Source organism: Meleagris gallopavo, chromosome 19 (assembly GCF_905368555.1).
Source record: "Meleagris gallopavo chromosome 19, MGAL_WU_HG_1.1, whole genome shotgun sequence".
Classification (NCBI taxonomy): Eukaryota; Metazoa; Chordata; class Aves; order Galliformes; family Phasianidae; genus Meleagris; species Meleagris gallopavo.
Window position 1 is genome coordinate 2,500,474 of NC_139422.1, and position 16,536 is coordinate 2,517,009.

The 16,536-nt window shown below is 42.9% G+C and overlaps 1 protein-coding gene across 8 annotated transcripts in view; it reads right to left on the reverse strand.

The window, feature by feature from the left end:
• Positions 1–1,286: 1,286 nt before the first annotated feature.
• TNC (tenascin C) overlaps positions 1,287–16,536 on the reverse strand; it is a 90,014-nt gene continuing 74,764 nt past the window's right edge. For all 8 annotated transcript variants that reach the window (XM_085239151.1, XM_019621397.3, XM_019621398.3 and 5 more), the window contains 12 exons: positions 15,040–15,312; positions 10,805–10,927; positions 9,772–9,915; positions 8,543–8,662; positions 8,068–8,211; positions 7,631–7,761; positions 6,992–7,124; positions 5,738–5,889; positions 5,167–5,263; positions 4,338–4,499; positions 3,627–3,790; positions 1,287–2,572 (listed from right to left, as the gene is read on the reverse strand). In XM_085239151.1, the coding sequence (XP_085095277.1) occupies positions 2,462–2,572; positions 3,627–3,790; positions 4,338–4,499; positions 5,167–5,263; positions 5,738–5,889; positions 6,992–7,124; positions 7,631–7,761; positions 8,068–8,211; positions 8,543–8,662; positions 9,772–9,915; positions 10,805–10,927; positions 15,040–15,312 (1,754 nt within the window). In that variant the 3' untranslated portion in view covers positions 1,287–2,461. The remainder of the gene's footprint in view (positions 2,573–3,626; positions 3,791–4,337; positions 4,500–5,166; positions 5,264–5,737; positions 5,890–6,991; positions 7,125–7,630; positions 7,762–8,067; positions 8,212–8,542; positions 8,663–9,771; positions 9,916–10,804; positions 10,928–15,039; positions 15,313–16,536) is intronic.

Genomic DNA, 16,536 nt, shown 5'->3' on the forward strand with positions numbered 1-16,536 from the left:
TCTATAGATGAATTTCAAGCCCGAGTGCATTTTTAAGCCATTCTTACAGGTGATGATCAGGAAGAGAGGGGAGAGAAAAAGCAAATAGCAAACAATCCATACAACAGCCCATGCTGGAGCCCTCTGGTACCGAATCAAGCTCTTGTCAGCTCAGATGGGTATTTTGGCATGAATTACTTTAAAGCTTTGCCAGATTTTCTCACTTGGTAGTAATCATGAAAAATACCAAGCAGGGCATCTGTCAGTGAGTAATTACAGGAAATACCATCATTCTTCTGTGCAGCATGCACACGTCATCTCTGGAACAAGGTGCAAATCCAAGCCCATTTCCAGCAGTACTGTTGGGATCTGCCAACCACCAGGACATCACAGCTAGACACACTCAGCTTTGTGATAATGCTAGATGGGAGGAAATTGCTTTGTAAATGTCAACTCTTCCTCTGAACATCTGCAAACAGACTGCAAAAGCTTTCAAGTCTCAGTTATATAAATTTAGTGCAATTTCTTAACAACACAAAGAACATCTTGAGAGTGGAGCATGTTTCTTCATTACTGGACTTGCTCTCTTTCATGGTGCAAACCGTTTGCTCTGACAAACAGCAAAGAAGAGCTGTTAGCTCCTGAGAATGAACTGAATATGGTGCAGCAGATCAGACCCTTTGCAGCGCTCCGGAGGTCAAAGGAGATTTGTGTCTCCTGTGCAAAACAAACAATATTCGCTAGACGACAGTCAAGGATGGCAACGTCTGGACCTGGATAGCTGAAGGATTTACAAGCATTGCTAAACAGAGCAGCACAGAGCAGGACAGACAGACTCTGTGTGCCATCTGCCGGCAGCCAACCACAGCCGTGTGCTTATGATGGGGGAGGAGAGAGCCAAGAGATGCTGGCATAGGAACCGTGTGATAAGAAGACCCCCAGTGCTTCACTAATTCTGTGAGGGCCTTCTCCTGCTTCCCCAGCTGGGCATTATCCTTTCTCAGACAGTAAACCCCAACATGGAATAACCATTCCCAAGGGTTAACACAGCTGACGCTTTGAAATGGAAGGGCTGCAGTAATATGTGCATATAGGAAGGAGAGAAATTAGAAAGAACCCAATGGTAAAGTGATTCCTTCCCTGCTGAGAATTCCTTCCCTCTTGAGAAAGTGCTGTTCTCATGCACACACATTTTATACCTTGTGAAAACTGCAATACCTGAGCTTACCTTGCTGCTGGCAAGGAAGGGGCCGAAACATTTGCTCTGTTTGAGGAGCACAGTGTTGAAGCAAGGCAGAGAGACTGGATTAAAACAAAAGATCTTTTATTGTCTTCAACTGAAGAGCATGATACAGAGAAACTACACATAGGTTTCATTCATACAAAAAGAGAGCCCTTTATTTACACAAGTGTTCAAAGTCACCAATGGTACCTAACAACAACTCTGTGCTTTCCTTGTTTTCTTTTGTTAGTTATTCCCACCTAGATGGAGCAAGCGTTGGTCAGTAACACTGAGAAAAACGTGTAGAAGCTTTTGGGCAGGAAAAAAAAAAAAAAAAGAAATGTGTTCTAAAAGAAACCAAATCCATAAGGACCTTTCACTGCAAGAAACCCAGCAGAATTCTTACAGCCAACCACTAACAAAAGAAACAGTTTTCAGTACGGGCTCAGCAGCCTGACAATTTTCAGCCTTTTACTTCCCCATGTAAGTACAGATACCCTGGACATGCACCAACTCAACAAGTATGAAAAAAAGGTAGAAATTTATTTAAAAGTAATTGTGCTTTTATTTAAAAAAGAAATTTACAATCAGACACTGTCCTGCTGTGTTCCCAAAAGCATTGTTCTCTTAAAAATGACAAAAATTTAGCTTATTATTATCATTATTATTATTACTTTGTCATTATATTAATAATATTAATTTTTTGCTTAAGTTTAAAAATGTACTGCTTTCCCTCTCCCCCTCCCCTTCCCTTCTTCTTTGTGGTACTTGATATATATATAAAAAAAGGCTTTCCAACGACCAAAGGGTTTCAATTATATCTAATAATAATAATAATGATAATTAATCATACACATTTCTGTGTGTAAAAAATATGGCTGGTTCTAAAACAAACTACCAATATACAAAGCTGTTCTCCCTCCCCTACCCTGGGCCACCCAAGAGATAGTCAGATCGTGGAAGAACTTCATCCCAGAGGCTGAGAAAAGAAAAATGAAGAAAACAGCATACAACCCTTGAGATCGTTGTCTTTGGCGTGAAGGACATCAGTGGTGGGCAGAGCTGGAGCTGCTCTGCTGGAATTGCTGGGACACGTAAGGCTCGTCGTTTGGGCTGTTGTGCCAAGGGTTGTGATGCTTTGGTACGACTACCAGCTCCTCACCCCCATCACCCCAGTGATGCCAGAGATCCCCCCACGCCCCCCGCTCTCTGTCCCTCTCCACGTCGCCCTGCCTGTAGCCCTTTCACCACCCCAAGGCTTTATGCTCGCTTTCGTCTTCCTTCCAGATTTCGAAAGCTGGAGGGTCTCAGCTTCATCTCTGCAAACTGGATGGAGTATTCGTGGCCCTTCCAGTGGAACCAGTTAACACCCTGCCAAGATAAAGATGAAGCGTGAGAAGTCACACATCCACTTCACTTCTTTCTCTGTTGTCAGCCTTTATGTTTGTTTTAGCTTTTAGAATCACAGGATCATGAATATTTGTCGGCATTCAGTCGAGTTAGAGAGCTCTCACAATTTCTTGTAGCATCAGAATAGTTCTCCAAATCATCCTCCGAATAGTTCTGCTTTATTGTGTTCAACATACATCTTCTATACCATTCACTTACAAGGCAGGAATTCCGGTCCCTCTAATCAGTTAACTGGCCTAGCTTCTCCCAAAACACAATGATAAAGGATGAAAGGTTTCTTAAGTGTGATAAGATTAACAATGCATACAAACAGAACCTCATGTTTACCCTTAGATGCAAACAGATCCCATTTGCTCTCTGTCTTACACTCCAGACTCCCAAGGTTTCACAGTGATAGGGTCTATCAAGGAGTCTGATAAACTCTTTGCTGACTCGCTCACAGTTACATCTTACCCCACAAAGGTTGGAAAAGACCTCTAAGATCACCAGCCTCAACCCACCCCCACCATGCCCACTGACCACGTCCCTCAGCACCACATCTCCATGGTTCTGGAACAACTCCATGGATGGTGACTCCCCCACCTCCCTGGGGAGTCTGTGCCAATGCATTGCCACTCTAACTTGGTAACAGAGACACAGCAAATCAAAAGGACTTTGGGAAGCACACGTCTCTGGCTACTAGCACGCACAGCCTGTACAAACAAAGTCATAAGCTGTTTCCCAGAACTGTCACTTTTTGCCTGGCCTTCATGGCAGGAAGAGCATTTTGTTTCACACTTGAAAACTACAGTTGTTCCCTGCAGATTTTTGAGATATCCATGGAAAGTCATACAAAATCATCAATACTTCTCCAGCATTCTTGTTTTGTGAGCAGTTGTCCCTCTCTTTTCCTATTATTCTTTCCTCTGGAGGGAGGGCTTGGCTGATGTGTTTCTGGCTAGCTGAACCACCAGACAGATAACTGCAATTCCTCTCCTTCTGACACATTATAAAAGCCTTCAGACACCATACTCACCTGACTGTGGTTGTTGTCACCATATCTGCCCATCAGATTGACTCGATGACAATTCTTGTACCAGAAAGCACCCTTGTATGACAAAGCACAGTTGGTGATAGCAGAATCATTGTCCTTGTCAAAAGTAGAGAAGGATCTTCCATTATGGTAGGTCATGGAGTCACCTGGATGGAAAGGACAAGAGAAAAAGCAAAGTCAGTGACTTGTGTGGCTTAGATTACATGGGAGTGATCATCCTGCACAAAATGTTTGGGCTGTACCACGCATCTGGCTGTGTATCTAAGCTTCTTCAGCATTGATTTGTTTTACTTTAGAAGTAATTTTTGTTTCAGAAGGCAACTCAAACCACTTTGTTCAAAATTACAAATCATGTCATAACAGAACTCTGCTGCATATTCCACTGAAGAGATGAGACCATACCATGTTATTATTGGCTGCGTAAATGACAGCAGAGTATTGACCAAATGAGATATGTGGCTGCTTAGTATACTTGTTTATATTCTGTCACAAGCATGCCATAAAAAGCGGCACCTAAATAACTAGAGGATTTAGAACGGAAACATAAAAGCCACTGATACATTCATATTTTCAAACACCTGCCATCCAGAGAGAGGGACCCACTGTGATGCTCATCTTCAACATGCACAGGCTGGAAGCTTGACTCAGCTGAGAGGAAATTGCAGAACAGAAGAAATACATATTTCAGCTCACCTGCTGTTCCACTGTAGCCATCCACCCTCAGCCGGTACCGGGTCTTGGCATCTCCAACGCTGAACCTGTCGTACACAGCGTAGGCTGTCTCACCTCTGTCTTTCAAATCCACACGCAGCTCGTACTGCCCCTGAGAGCTGATTTTATGGAGGTTCTCCAGACCTGTGGAAATACGAGAATGATCCATTTGTCCTATAAAGGCTGTCAAACTGGCCTGGACAGATATCCTAGGACAGATACCCCAGGACAATAACACTGGTTAGAAGATAAGCTATTTAAAGCTGTAGGACAATATCAGCACAAAATGAAAAAGAAACAGTTTTAGAGACTATCTCAGCCCTTCAAATCACAGCAGCATGGAGCACCTTGAGAAAAGTAACCAAAGCCAGTGCTTCATGACAGTCACTGTCTTCCATCATGACAGTCACTGTCTTCCATCTATGAGCAAATAAAATGTAGTCCAGCCTCTGCACATTTGCTTTTTACCCCACTTTACTTCATTAATTGTTGTGTTTTTCTTATTAGGGATATCCTAGGAGTACAGCAAGAAGAGCATTTGCAGCTACTTCTCAGGTTCTGACCTCTTACAGAGCACCAGTGAGCATCAGTTTGGTACATTTGGTCATCCAAGAGGTTTGACATTTACGAGGGGGACTGGGTTGGACCTGGAAATCTCAGTCCCCCTGCAGCTTGCTTCTCCTTTGCCTGGACTGTGTTCCCCTTTAAATATCCTTGTCACTTGAGCAGAGGCTTCAGAATGGCACCTTGTCTTTTGGGCTTTCTTTGCTTGTTTGGGCTTTCTAGAATAAGATAAATTCTTGCCACTTACCTATCCAGAATTCATCCTTAGGATCTCCAAATCCGGCCACGTAATTCTTCCAGTTCTTGTAGAAATCTTCCTTTCCATTTTGGCGCCTCAGGAACACCTACAGCCACCGCACACAAGAAGAGTTACAGTCAAACCGCCTTAGACAGAAGGAGTGCTAGCAATGCAGCTTTTGCCAACGCAGAGCTTGGCATTGCTGCTCCCCTGCCCCTATCACCCAGGCAGCAGTCTCATTGCAGTTACTGAATCATACCAGGAACACTCCTTATTTTTTTTAAGTAAGTCTTCTCTATTCCATTCTCAGACTCCCCCAGGTAATACGGTCTTCTGGTTTCTATTCTCTGCATCTTTAAACTCTCCTTCCCATCTAAATTGAGTCAGTCTCCCCTCGTTTCACCTTATTATCTGTTTTTAAGGTATCTAAGATGGTCATTTCAGCTTCTCCTCCATCCACTGATACTCCAGTAACAGAGCTCTATGAGCAGCGCTGAAGGAGAGCAGGGATGGGACCTACCCTTGTTGTTGGCACATGCAGATACATATCAGGGTGCCACGGGCTCCCCTTTTTACTTACAATCCATCCACCTCCATCTTCAGCCATGTCACAGAAGACTTGCAGAGGCTGTGTCCTGTCTCCATTCAGATAAATAGTGTAGAGCCCAGAGGTCACCTCTCCATTCAGGAGAGCTTGGGAGCAATCTTTAGGATAAGGATAAAGAAGACCAGCTGCACAAAAAAAGAAAATAGAAAACAGTCCTTGAGAGATCAGCAATTATAATGAACTTGTTGAATTCAAATGACTCATGGTGATCAATGGCATAATCATGTGCTAAGCCCGGAAACTGGCTCGTAATTGCTATCACACACACACAGAAAATTACAATAAACATAAGATGACGTGCGTTTTTCTTTTGGGTAAGGTTTTGCACATCTGTCTACACTTTTGGGAGCACCATAAATACCATATAACCAAATAACCATATAACATACTCCCTGTTGTGAGGGAAGTACATCTGCCAGCTCATTTAAATAGTGCAACCCCTGTCAGTTAGCCAAATGTCTCTTGAACACACACAGATGAATTCTCCTATTTCTGGTGTCACCCTGCTTTACATAGGGACTGACTGGGAGCAGAATGGGGGCTGTGTGACTTCCAAGAGTCCTTGGGCTGAAGTTGGTACAAGGGCAGATGGAGCAATGGAGATGGTTGAAAGTGCTGCTGGGTCTGTGAAAAGGGAGACAAATGATAGGCAAGGTTTTACAGTTAATACTAAGCAATATTATATTTTTCATGTCATCAAAAGGTGTGTCAATGAGACCAGTGACTGCCAAATATGTCAGCTGAGAAGTACCCTTCAAAGAACCCAACCTACTCTGGAATTCAACTTACCACAGGGCTATCCTATTAGAGCTGGAATGGACATACCATTGTGACAGTACACAACCTGACCTCAGAAAGAGGACAAAAAAAAGCCTGTCCAGAAATTCAGCTCCAAAGACTCCTGTACAGATGTTTGTGTTTGGGTGTGGTTTGCTTCATTTCAATTTAAAAAGCTGATTTGTTCTCACAACTTGCTATGCACCCAGATAAAGATAACTCAAGGGGTCAGTGTGGATTTTAAGATGTGACAGAATTCAGAATTTTGGGAAATTCAGAACATGGGAAAGGCAAGATGTTTCATCAGAAAGAGAAGACTACAGAGATAATGTGGCTGGATATAAAGGAACAAAGGTCATCCTTCCAGTTTGGGGGAAGCAGATGATACTACAGCTTCAGGAGAATGGGACTTTTGCACTTTCATCTGCTTACACACTCTAAGGTCCTTACTTGTGGTGAAAACGGTCTGGATTGTTTTGCTCCTCATAGATCTGCTCAGTGCCTGGAGTTTCACTGTGTATTGAGTGGATGGGCTCAGCTCTGTCAGGGTGTAGGAGGTCGTCTCAGGGTCTAGGATGACTTCCTATGGGGATGATAAACAACACAAGGAAACCACAGTGAGAAAATCATACTAAGTGGAACTGTAACAGTTTCTTTTTGTGGTGATTATGGTTGTATCTTTAACCATTTATACTATTTCATGCAACACTTGCATTCCTCAAAGGTTTTTTTCCTGCTCGCTTTCTTCAGGAGAGTTGTATGGAGGTGAATGTTTCATTTCTGTAAGCTGTGTGGTTTAAAAGCAGGCCAGCACAAAAGTTTACACGATTTGAATATACACACTGCACAGATGACTCTGTGCAGCTCACAAAACAATTGAGCAAGATCATCCTTTAGGACAAATCTGGAAATTTCATTCTCCAGACCTCAAAAAGCTTTTTTTTTGTGTGTGTGTGTTTGTATCTTTAAACCCCTGATTTTCAGCATGATCAGGCAATATGCTTCCCTGAAAATCAGAACCCTTTCTGGCACACCTTTAATGTCCAGTTTTGAGGTACAGCCCTTCAGGTTTAGATACAAGTGCTCTACCTTGACTTTGCCATCAATGGACTCGTAGATCAGGAGGTAATCAGTGACAGGAGCACGTGGAGGCCTCCATGTTATCACAGCTGTTTCTGCCTGGACCTCAGTAGCACTTAAATCTTTTGGAGCATCGAGTCCTGAAGGAGTGAGCAGAGAAATTACAATCACACACTGATACAGTTTAGCATAGAGGTTACAGGAGGGATATGAATACGAGCTAGGAAAGCACATATTCCCTCTGCAGAAATTGAAAATTAAAGGAAAAAAGAAAAAAGTCATCCTAAATTTTATGATTAAAAACACGGTGTGAGTGCTTTCAAAATTGAAGTTTCTAGCAAGAAGCACACATGCTGTCTGAGGTGGTGATAGCAGAGTAAAGTAAGCCTTGTGGGACCAAGGAGGTGACAGCCTGCCTCCTCTCCCAGCAAGCTGGGACACAGCACCTGTAGTGAACTGGGTGGAGAGGGTCTCACTCTTCTGTACATCCTTCACAGCATGGACCCTCAGGGTGTACTCCGTTGCAGGTCGAAGGCCGTTCAGGTCATACTCCACTGTGTTTCCTGATACCATCTGTGTGACTTCTGGCTCTAAGAAGCAAAGACAGAAGAGAGGCAGTCGTTCAGGCATGCCTTGGTATGCTCATCTGCGTGCTCCTCTACGGGATCCTGGGTTAACAGCAGAGCCCTCTCCAAGACTGTTAGCACTCTCTAGTGTTCTTACGAATTATAGCACCTTTTCAAGAAGTTCATGAGTTCAGAAGTACCTTTGTTCATGCCTGAATTAGGAAAGCATTAACTAAACTGGTGTTTTTTAACATGCTTCCAGCAAGGCGTCTCCATCAAGTGGCAACCACCCACTCCCTTTTGGGCCTGTCCTCCTGGAATCACAGCTCCCTGACCCATCACGAACTCTTCTTACCATCCTCAGAAGAGTAGGAGACAACATAATTATCCACAGCTGCAATTGCAGGCTGCCAGGTTGCCAGAGCCTCTGAGTCTGTAATGTTCATCACTACCAGTCCTGATGGGCTGTCCAGAGCTGGAAGAAACGATAACATGATGAAGGAATTTGGCAATTACTATCAGCTCTGTGCAACTCTCTGTTGTAACCATAGAATGTAAAATGTGCAAACATTACTGCTCAATGCAGCAGCTTTTATGGTTCCCTTTGGAATAGTGGAGCTCTGCAGAAAAAACGTCAGTGCCTATAAAGAGACATCAAATGCCTCCACTGGAGACGGGAGGTCAACGCGTGGAAAGATTAAACACTGGGAACAGACATAACTAACTGCATTCTCAGATCAGTTCTGATAACATCAATCTTAACAGCTCTGTCAGAGCTGACATATTTCTCTCAACACCCTCAAGTCTGGACTGCTTCTTGGAGCGAACTCAGGAGACAGAGCTTGGGAAAAATAACTAATGTGACGGCAATTGATAGCCACTCTGACCTTCCAACAGCTCGCCCTGCACTTATAAAAATAAACCAGTGCAACAGCCAGCTAACCATCCAAACATCATGCCTTGCTTCCTTGTGGGACTCTGCTTTGCACCTCCTTTTATGCTCTCCCTATGCTGGGAGAGATGCCTGCCCCCAGTATGGCTGGAACAGGCTATAAATTGCACTTTATTATCCAATCTACATCATCTTGTCCTTGCCACAGTTCTCTGAACACTTGTCAGAGTCCAAAAATAATGAACAAATGAGACTTCATGGTGGCAAAAAAAATTTCCCGTGGGGATATTTAAAGGTATATTGTAGGAAAAAAAGCCAACAGAGAACAAGAGAGAGGATGCTTTTGTGCTTAGGACACAGTTGCGAATTTGGGAGATGTGGAAAACACAACAGAAAGTGGGCTGAACTACCCAGTGAGCTGGTTCTTTGCTCCCACATCAGTAGAATGGTATTTATTAAACTTCCTTTTGTTTCTGTGTATTAGGACTGTAAACACATGGACAGTCTTTGCCCCACTGCAAGGCAGCTCTGCTCTGGGCAGTGTGGGAGCCTGATCAAACCTGCAAGCTCTGCTCTCACCTGAAGTACAAAAACAACACAAAGGAAAGAGGGAACAAGATCAAAGTCCTTCATTCCTGAGTCTGTTCTGTGATGCAGACAATGTATGTAAGAACCTGCTATTTATGTATTACCTGTTTTCAGAATTCCAGAGATGGGTTCACTTTCTTCGAAGCCTTTCACAGAGATGATATTAACATTGTAGTCTACACCTGGGATTAACTTCACCAGCTTTGTCCTTGTCTTGCTTCCATCGACTGTAACAACATTGGGAGTGCCTAGGACAAATGTCAATGTCAATGGATTAATGGCAGTTCTCCATAAATGCTTGAAAGAAGTGTGTTTCAGGTTAAACACATTGTGATCAATGTGAATTCACATGTACAGAAGTTGAAATTTTCCCCACTGTGTCACAACCACTAATGGGACAATAAACTGTGGCCACAGCAGCTGACTCTAAGACAATGGTTTCTATTTCTTTCCTACTGGCATGCCAACAATAAGGAAAAAAATCAGTATCTCTGATATCATAACTTTAAAAAAGAGATGAAAACAGCACTACCTGCATATAAATTCTTACACCTGCAAGGATAGGACTTCCTACTTTAAAACTACTTGGCTTCTTGCAGAGGATGGACAAAGATAAATCAAGTCTGATGATGTTCTCCTTCACCCATCTCATTTTAAACAAAGATATACTGTATATTATTGTAAGTTGTGAAGATTTATGACAGATACTTCTTTCAAATTCTGGGTTTATTCCAGCAGAACACATGGGCAAATGCTTGATCATGATTGTAGGTCATTCCTTTTCTTTTGTGGGATCACTATACATGTACATTTACATTGTCTAGAGACGTAGATCTTTACTTGTCTTATTTAAAAGCACTTCTGTGATCCTGGCACATGCAGTGTTTGCTCAGTAGTTGTTTCCTTCCAGAGATGTCCCTAAGTTATGCTAAAAACGTGCTGAAGTATAAGAAATTGTTTAAGCAGAACACTAAAACAGGGTTATAATACTGAAACAACAGTGGGGATTACTAAGAAATATCACTACCTTTGAGAAGTCTGATAAGCATGGCTTACAGTTGCTGTTCTGAGGGCCATCTCCCAGATACACTTTTCACTCTTCCCCTTTACCATCTCCCTCCATGCCCCCACACTCACCGCCTGTGACGGGGACATAGGAGACCCTGTAGCTCTCCACGCGGCTGCGGGGGGGGGTCCAGCTGACTGTAGCAGAGTTTTCTGTGATGTCTGAGAAAGCAATTCCCTTGGGAGATCCCACAACTGTCGGTGGAGAAGAGAAGACAAACACAGCACAGAGAGAGAAAAGGTCAATAATTTGTTTGCCAGTCCTTGGTGCTGTGACTTGTGTTACCCCTGTGTGCCAGGAGCTGATGCTGTCAATACTCTCCAAAGCAACATGGATGTGGGCAGCACCACTTAATGGTTTTATCACACACTGAGAGCAATAATCTACTCGGTCTTAATTTTCCATTTTCAGTAATATTACAGTACTTTCTAACTTAAAAATACCACAGATGTGTCCACAAGATAACAGAGATTTCAGCGTATGGAGCAACACTTACAGGAGTACTATTTTATTAGCATTGTACTTATCAGTTTTTCTAACCTAGTTTCACTTGGATGATTTTTAGTCTTTCTATTGCGCTTTGGAGCCCTATTTGTGACACACAGCAACCCTCAGCAATGCAGAAATGCCTCTCGTTGAGCACAAACCTTCTACTGTAGGATGCCTAAAAGAGACTCAGGCTCATTTCCCCCCATAGGAACCATCCTCTCAAGCACTGCCTGCCTGTAACTTCCGTTGGCTTAACCCTACAATATTAGGTTTTCTTCTTGGAAACACTGCTAGAGACCATGATTTTTTTTTAGGTACATAGGAAAGGCACTTGTGGTATCACTGCAGCTTTCTGCCATACCCTGTCCAAACCTGAGCATGACATTTGCCTGTATAAAATAAGACTGATAAGCTGGGACACACTCATTGGTACAACCTCGTTGTTTAGCCTTGTAAATGAAGTCTAATGAGTGTTACCAAAATGACCCAATCTGAAGATGCAAACCAACATGTAGCACAATCTGAAACATTCTTCTTTAAAGCTTAAGTAAGTAACTGCAAAACATGATTGTAAGGGTTTCTGGAAGGACACGGTGAAGGGATCTGCCACTTCTAAGTTTACACTCTGCATCTCACTTCCAATTTGCTTTTTTGACTGTAACCAAAACAACGCTGAAATGTGAAAAGAAACAAACAGCCCACACATACTGACTTAGTCATTAGCACAAAGGCGACAGATCCCAAACATAAACCACATAAAGAGTGGTGGAAACAAGCTGTGGGCAAGGGGAAGGTGGCAAAAGAAGGAAAAAAAAGTGACTGTGCTTGGAACAGATTGGAAAGAACGTGTCTGCGGGAAAGAAGTCAAAGAGGGCTGTTTGTTCCATGTGTCCCCAAAGCTCCAGCAGCAATGCACTAAATCAACCGAAAGTCAAGGAAGGAAAAACAACTGAGCCCTCAAGAGAAATGTGAATCATTTCTCACAAGGCATTTTGGGCTTGGGGGGCTTGATCACATGGAAAAGCCAGAGAAAGAAAGAGTAAGAGAAGGAAGAAAGCAAGGTAGGGTTAGCAAAGCTACATGACACCTAAACCAGCTACTCAGTCTAAATTGTGATGGACAACTCCATGGAACACAGCCCTCTTTGGTCCAGCATTCAGGGGTTTCACACACATGAATGCTTCAGCCTTATCCAGAAAATAAGCACCTAAGCATGCCATTAAATTCTGCTGTGCACACTTCCACGGGTGCACACTTCATACATGTTTGCTGTACCAGGTAAATTGCTGCATAGCAAATAACAGTAAGAAAAGCCTTAACTACATAAGAGTCCCACATCCCCATTACCCCAACTGCATCTGCTTTCCTAGGAGCAAACATGGCAAACAAAGCACATGGGACCCTCCTGGCAAGCACCAGTCCTTGAATGAGTACCAGAGAGGTAACAGTGCAGTTCCTCTGAGCACAGGGAAATGAAATAGCAGCAAGTGATACCATCTTGAGCCACCTGAAAGCCAGAATTAAGCAGGCATTAAAAAAAGCAGGCCAGGGTGCTTCTGTTTTTTAATCACAAAAAAACTCCGTGCAGCTGTCGGACAGACACAGATCATTAGCATTATCCTCCAGCACCACTCCTCATTAGCTCTACCTGAGACTGAGGATCGCCTGTGAGGTCCGTGGTACTTGCAGAGCTCTGATTATTGTTGTTTTTTTGTTGGTTTTTTTTTTGTTTGTTTGTTTGCTAAATATGTTCTGTCCTCACTAACAGACTACACAAATATGTTCACTGGCTTTCTTCTACTAAGAATCAGGAAGCATCAGACTATACTTGTCACATATAAAGAGCATTTGGGGATCCTCTCAGATGAAAAATCCCATCAGAATGTGGCAAAACACCATTTAAAGAAGAGGAAATTAGCATCATGAGTCCCACACTTCCTACCAAGGATATTAACTGGCACACAGCCACCAGTCCCCTGCTGAGGGCTGAATTGCATCTCCACAGATATTATACAGAAGAATCTCCAAGAGAGAATCTCCAAGAATCTTCCTCTGAGAGCACCAGTGTGCAAAGTCGTTCATGCCAACTGGATCAGGCACTGCAGCTCTGTGCAATGCTGCCTTACTCTGCGGTGACATTATGGACATTATGGTTAATGTCCTCTCTCACAGTAGAATTGGTGAAAGTAAGGAAGGAAACCACAGAGGAGGACAGTGCACCCAATGGTGAACATGCAAGGTCTTTCCTCCCTCTCCTTCCTTCCAATGGCTGGATGGCTTTGCATGCAGAGATACGAGGTCAGACCTCCAGAGAGGGTTGCTTAGTGATGCTTAAAGCAGATGTCTTCAACTGCACTGATTTACACCAGTAGCAGATCCGATCCCCGATGACTGCATATGTTTATACAAGGGTATGTGCCCATGTAGGGAAGAAGGGAGAAGTGTGAGTGATAAATACAGAGTGGGATTTTCAATTCTTTCAGCTTTCATTTTCATGACCTCATTTCCATGGTAATGTTTGGGTTAGGTTTGCTGCTCTGTTCGCTGGCAGTCTTTGTTCCTAGTGGGATTTTTCTGCTTCCTTTACTAAGACTGAAGACATTCTGACACTTATTTCTTGCTCGCTCATACACTGTTCACAGGCTAGAATAAAGCACACAAACCTGTCAAGCCACCCATTGCAGAGGTAGCAAATGTTACTTAGCCATTAAACTGGATTTCTTATAAATATGCACATGTTTCTCCAAATAGCCAACTCCTAAATAAGAAACTAGTTAGATGCTTTGGTGGCCCCAGTATCTGATGCAGTGTAACATGCAGTTTGAGTTATTTAGCTGGATTTTTGTGGCTCCAACTCTATTATCAATTATCCATGGGCTATTTACAGCTGAAAAACATCTTTGGGGCTATTGGCGCCATGAGGTGACGTGTGCTAAATCTCCCTGAAAGGACCAAATTAGAATGCAGTCATGAGGAAAATGATAACAGTTAGTGGTTTACCATAAATATCCTGCAAATGGGGACGTGCTGCTAATAAGTGCAGTTGACTTCAAGCATCCTTCTCCATTATGAGACAGCCCACATGAAGCCCAGAGAAAGGTGGCCTGTGATGGATGCGTGTAAACACTCAGGTGAGTGGGTATGTGTTTATTCAAGGGCTGTGATGGCAGATAGTAGAGCTGCTCAGAAATGTGCCTTTTCGTGCTAACAACTGCCACCGCAGACACTGAGGTGAGTTGTGAGCTCATGCTATTTTAGGGAAAGCTGCTCCATACTGAGTTACTGTTGGTCCTTTGCTGCAGGTTATAGCTGGACACAAAACCTTTTACATATTTCTGTTGTCTTCCTCTTGCACTGAACTCAACCATCCTCTTCTCATCACCCTCCTCCCAAAATTAGGTTGATCTGAAATCACTGTGTTTTCAAATCAGTAAGCCCCACGTTTTTTAAAGAGAGAATGTGGATCTAAGAGCATTGCTTCATTTTTTCACATTTAAATATTTCAAAATGACATCATCATACTGATGGAGAAAAAAATGAAAAGTTCCACTCAAAAGTGCCCAAATTAAATGCTTCAAATTATGAACCCATTCTTCATTTAAGTTAATCTGAAGAATTCAACCTAAGCCTTAAGAACTTTTTACATGACCAGAATCTGCATATTTTCATGCAAAAACAATATGAACAATCAAAACTTGGGTAGGTGACATGCAGGAGACAATTTGAAGTTCACAGTAACCGCTCAGACCACCTAGGAAAAGGAGAAATGTTAACAGAATTAGGCATGAACACGTTTTTCCTACCACAAAGACAATACCTGTGGTTGCTACTGAGTTTATGGGTTGGGAGCGCCGTCCACTGCTAACTCCATAGAGCTCAATTTCATACTCAGTGCCCTCTTTCAGCCCTGTTATATCGTGGGTGCGCTCATGGCCTGGTACTATGAGTTCCAGTGGATCAGATTTCCTTTTGGTATCCCTGATTTTTAGAACAAAACTGTCGAAAACCCCATCATCTGCAGTCCAGGACAGACGGAAGCCGTCTGGGGTAGCATCTGAAACCAGAAGGTTGTCGACCTCGGGTTCTGCCTCTAAAAAAGGAGAAGATAGCGGTAGGGGAAAAAAAAAGTGATTGTTTGAATCGATTCATTAGTGACCTTCCTGAGGTCTGGCTATAGCATACTGCAAGCATCCAACCACAGTTCAAAGAAAGGGAAAGAATCTGCTGGCTATTGAAAAAAAAAAAAAAAAAAAAAAAAAAAAAGGAACATTAGCATTTTACACATACCAAAGAATATATATGAGGGTGTGTGTGGGTCAAACTTTCCACTCTACCATAAGTCCACTATGTGGAAATACATCGTTTGCCTCTGCCATGCAAAATTACACATGCTGATAGTAAGTTGGAAGTGCATTTGTCCCTTACTTTTCATTGAGTTACCCATCGCATGTGAAACCTTTAGATATGATAAAAACAAGCTCTTGTTATACAGATCTGCAGGCATGCCTGTAACATGGTCAGGTCTCTGTCTGTTAGGAAGACAGCATAGAAGCTTCTTGAAAGAGTCTTTTCCTTCATGCAAAACCCTTATTCCATGCACTTCTGGCCTCTGTGATGCTTCAGATCAGAAGAACCCTTCAGTTTGATGTAAAACAAATGCTGAAGCAGCAATGGGGAATCATGAAAATTCATACATTTAAATGCAATGTGCAAGACCTGCTGTCCTTGGTGAACAAACCCACTCAAGAGGATCCCAGGAGCTGTAAGTTATTAAACAACCACAAAACACCTTCAGCTCAGTATGGTCAAGCATCTCTACCAACAGAAATGCTGTTGGAGTGCTTACTGTCTTAGAGCATCTCCGATGCACTTTTATCTTCCAGAGGAAGATGTTCTTATCTATTTTCTCACAAACCTGCAGTCAGGTTTACTGCTGCATCATCAGCAACATGGAGATGAGACTTGAGGGTTATAGGGCTAGAAAATCAGTCTGCAACAACTTTTCAAGAAAATTATTCAAATGCTGCTGGAAGACAGCAGTCACGATGAGGCTGAGAACACGAGCTAAGGTTTTGTGGAAAGAGACGCCAACGTTATGGTTGGCAGTGACCACACTGTGTTCTGTGTGTGGAACACAGAGAGAGTGAAAGAAACGAGGCCATAGGCAGGAAAACCAGGATGATTTCCTCCTGAAGATCCCGATGGTTGGCAAGTTGGAGAATGCTGAGGTGCCCAGCAGCTGTTAACAAGACGAGCTCCCACATGCAGCTATTTCTCTTGAAAGACTCCAGTTAGAAGTACCTGCATGAACATA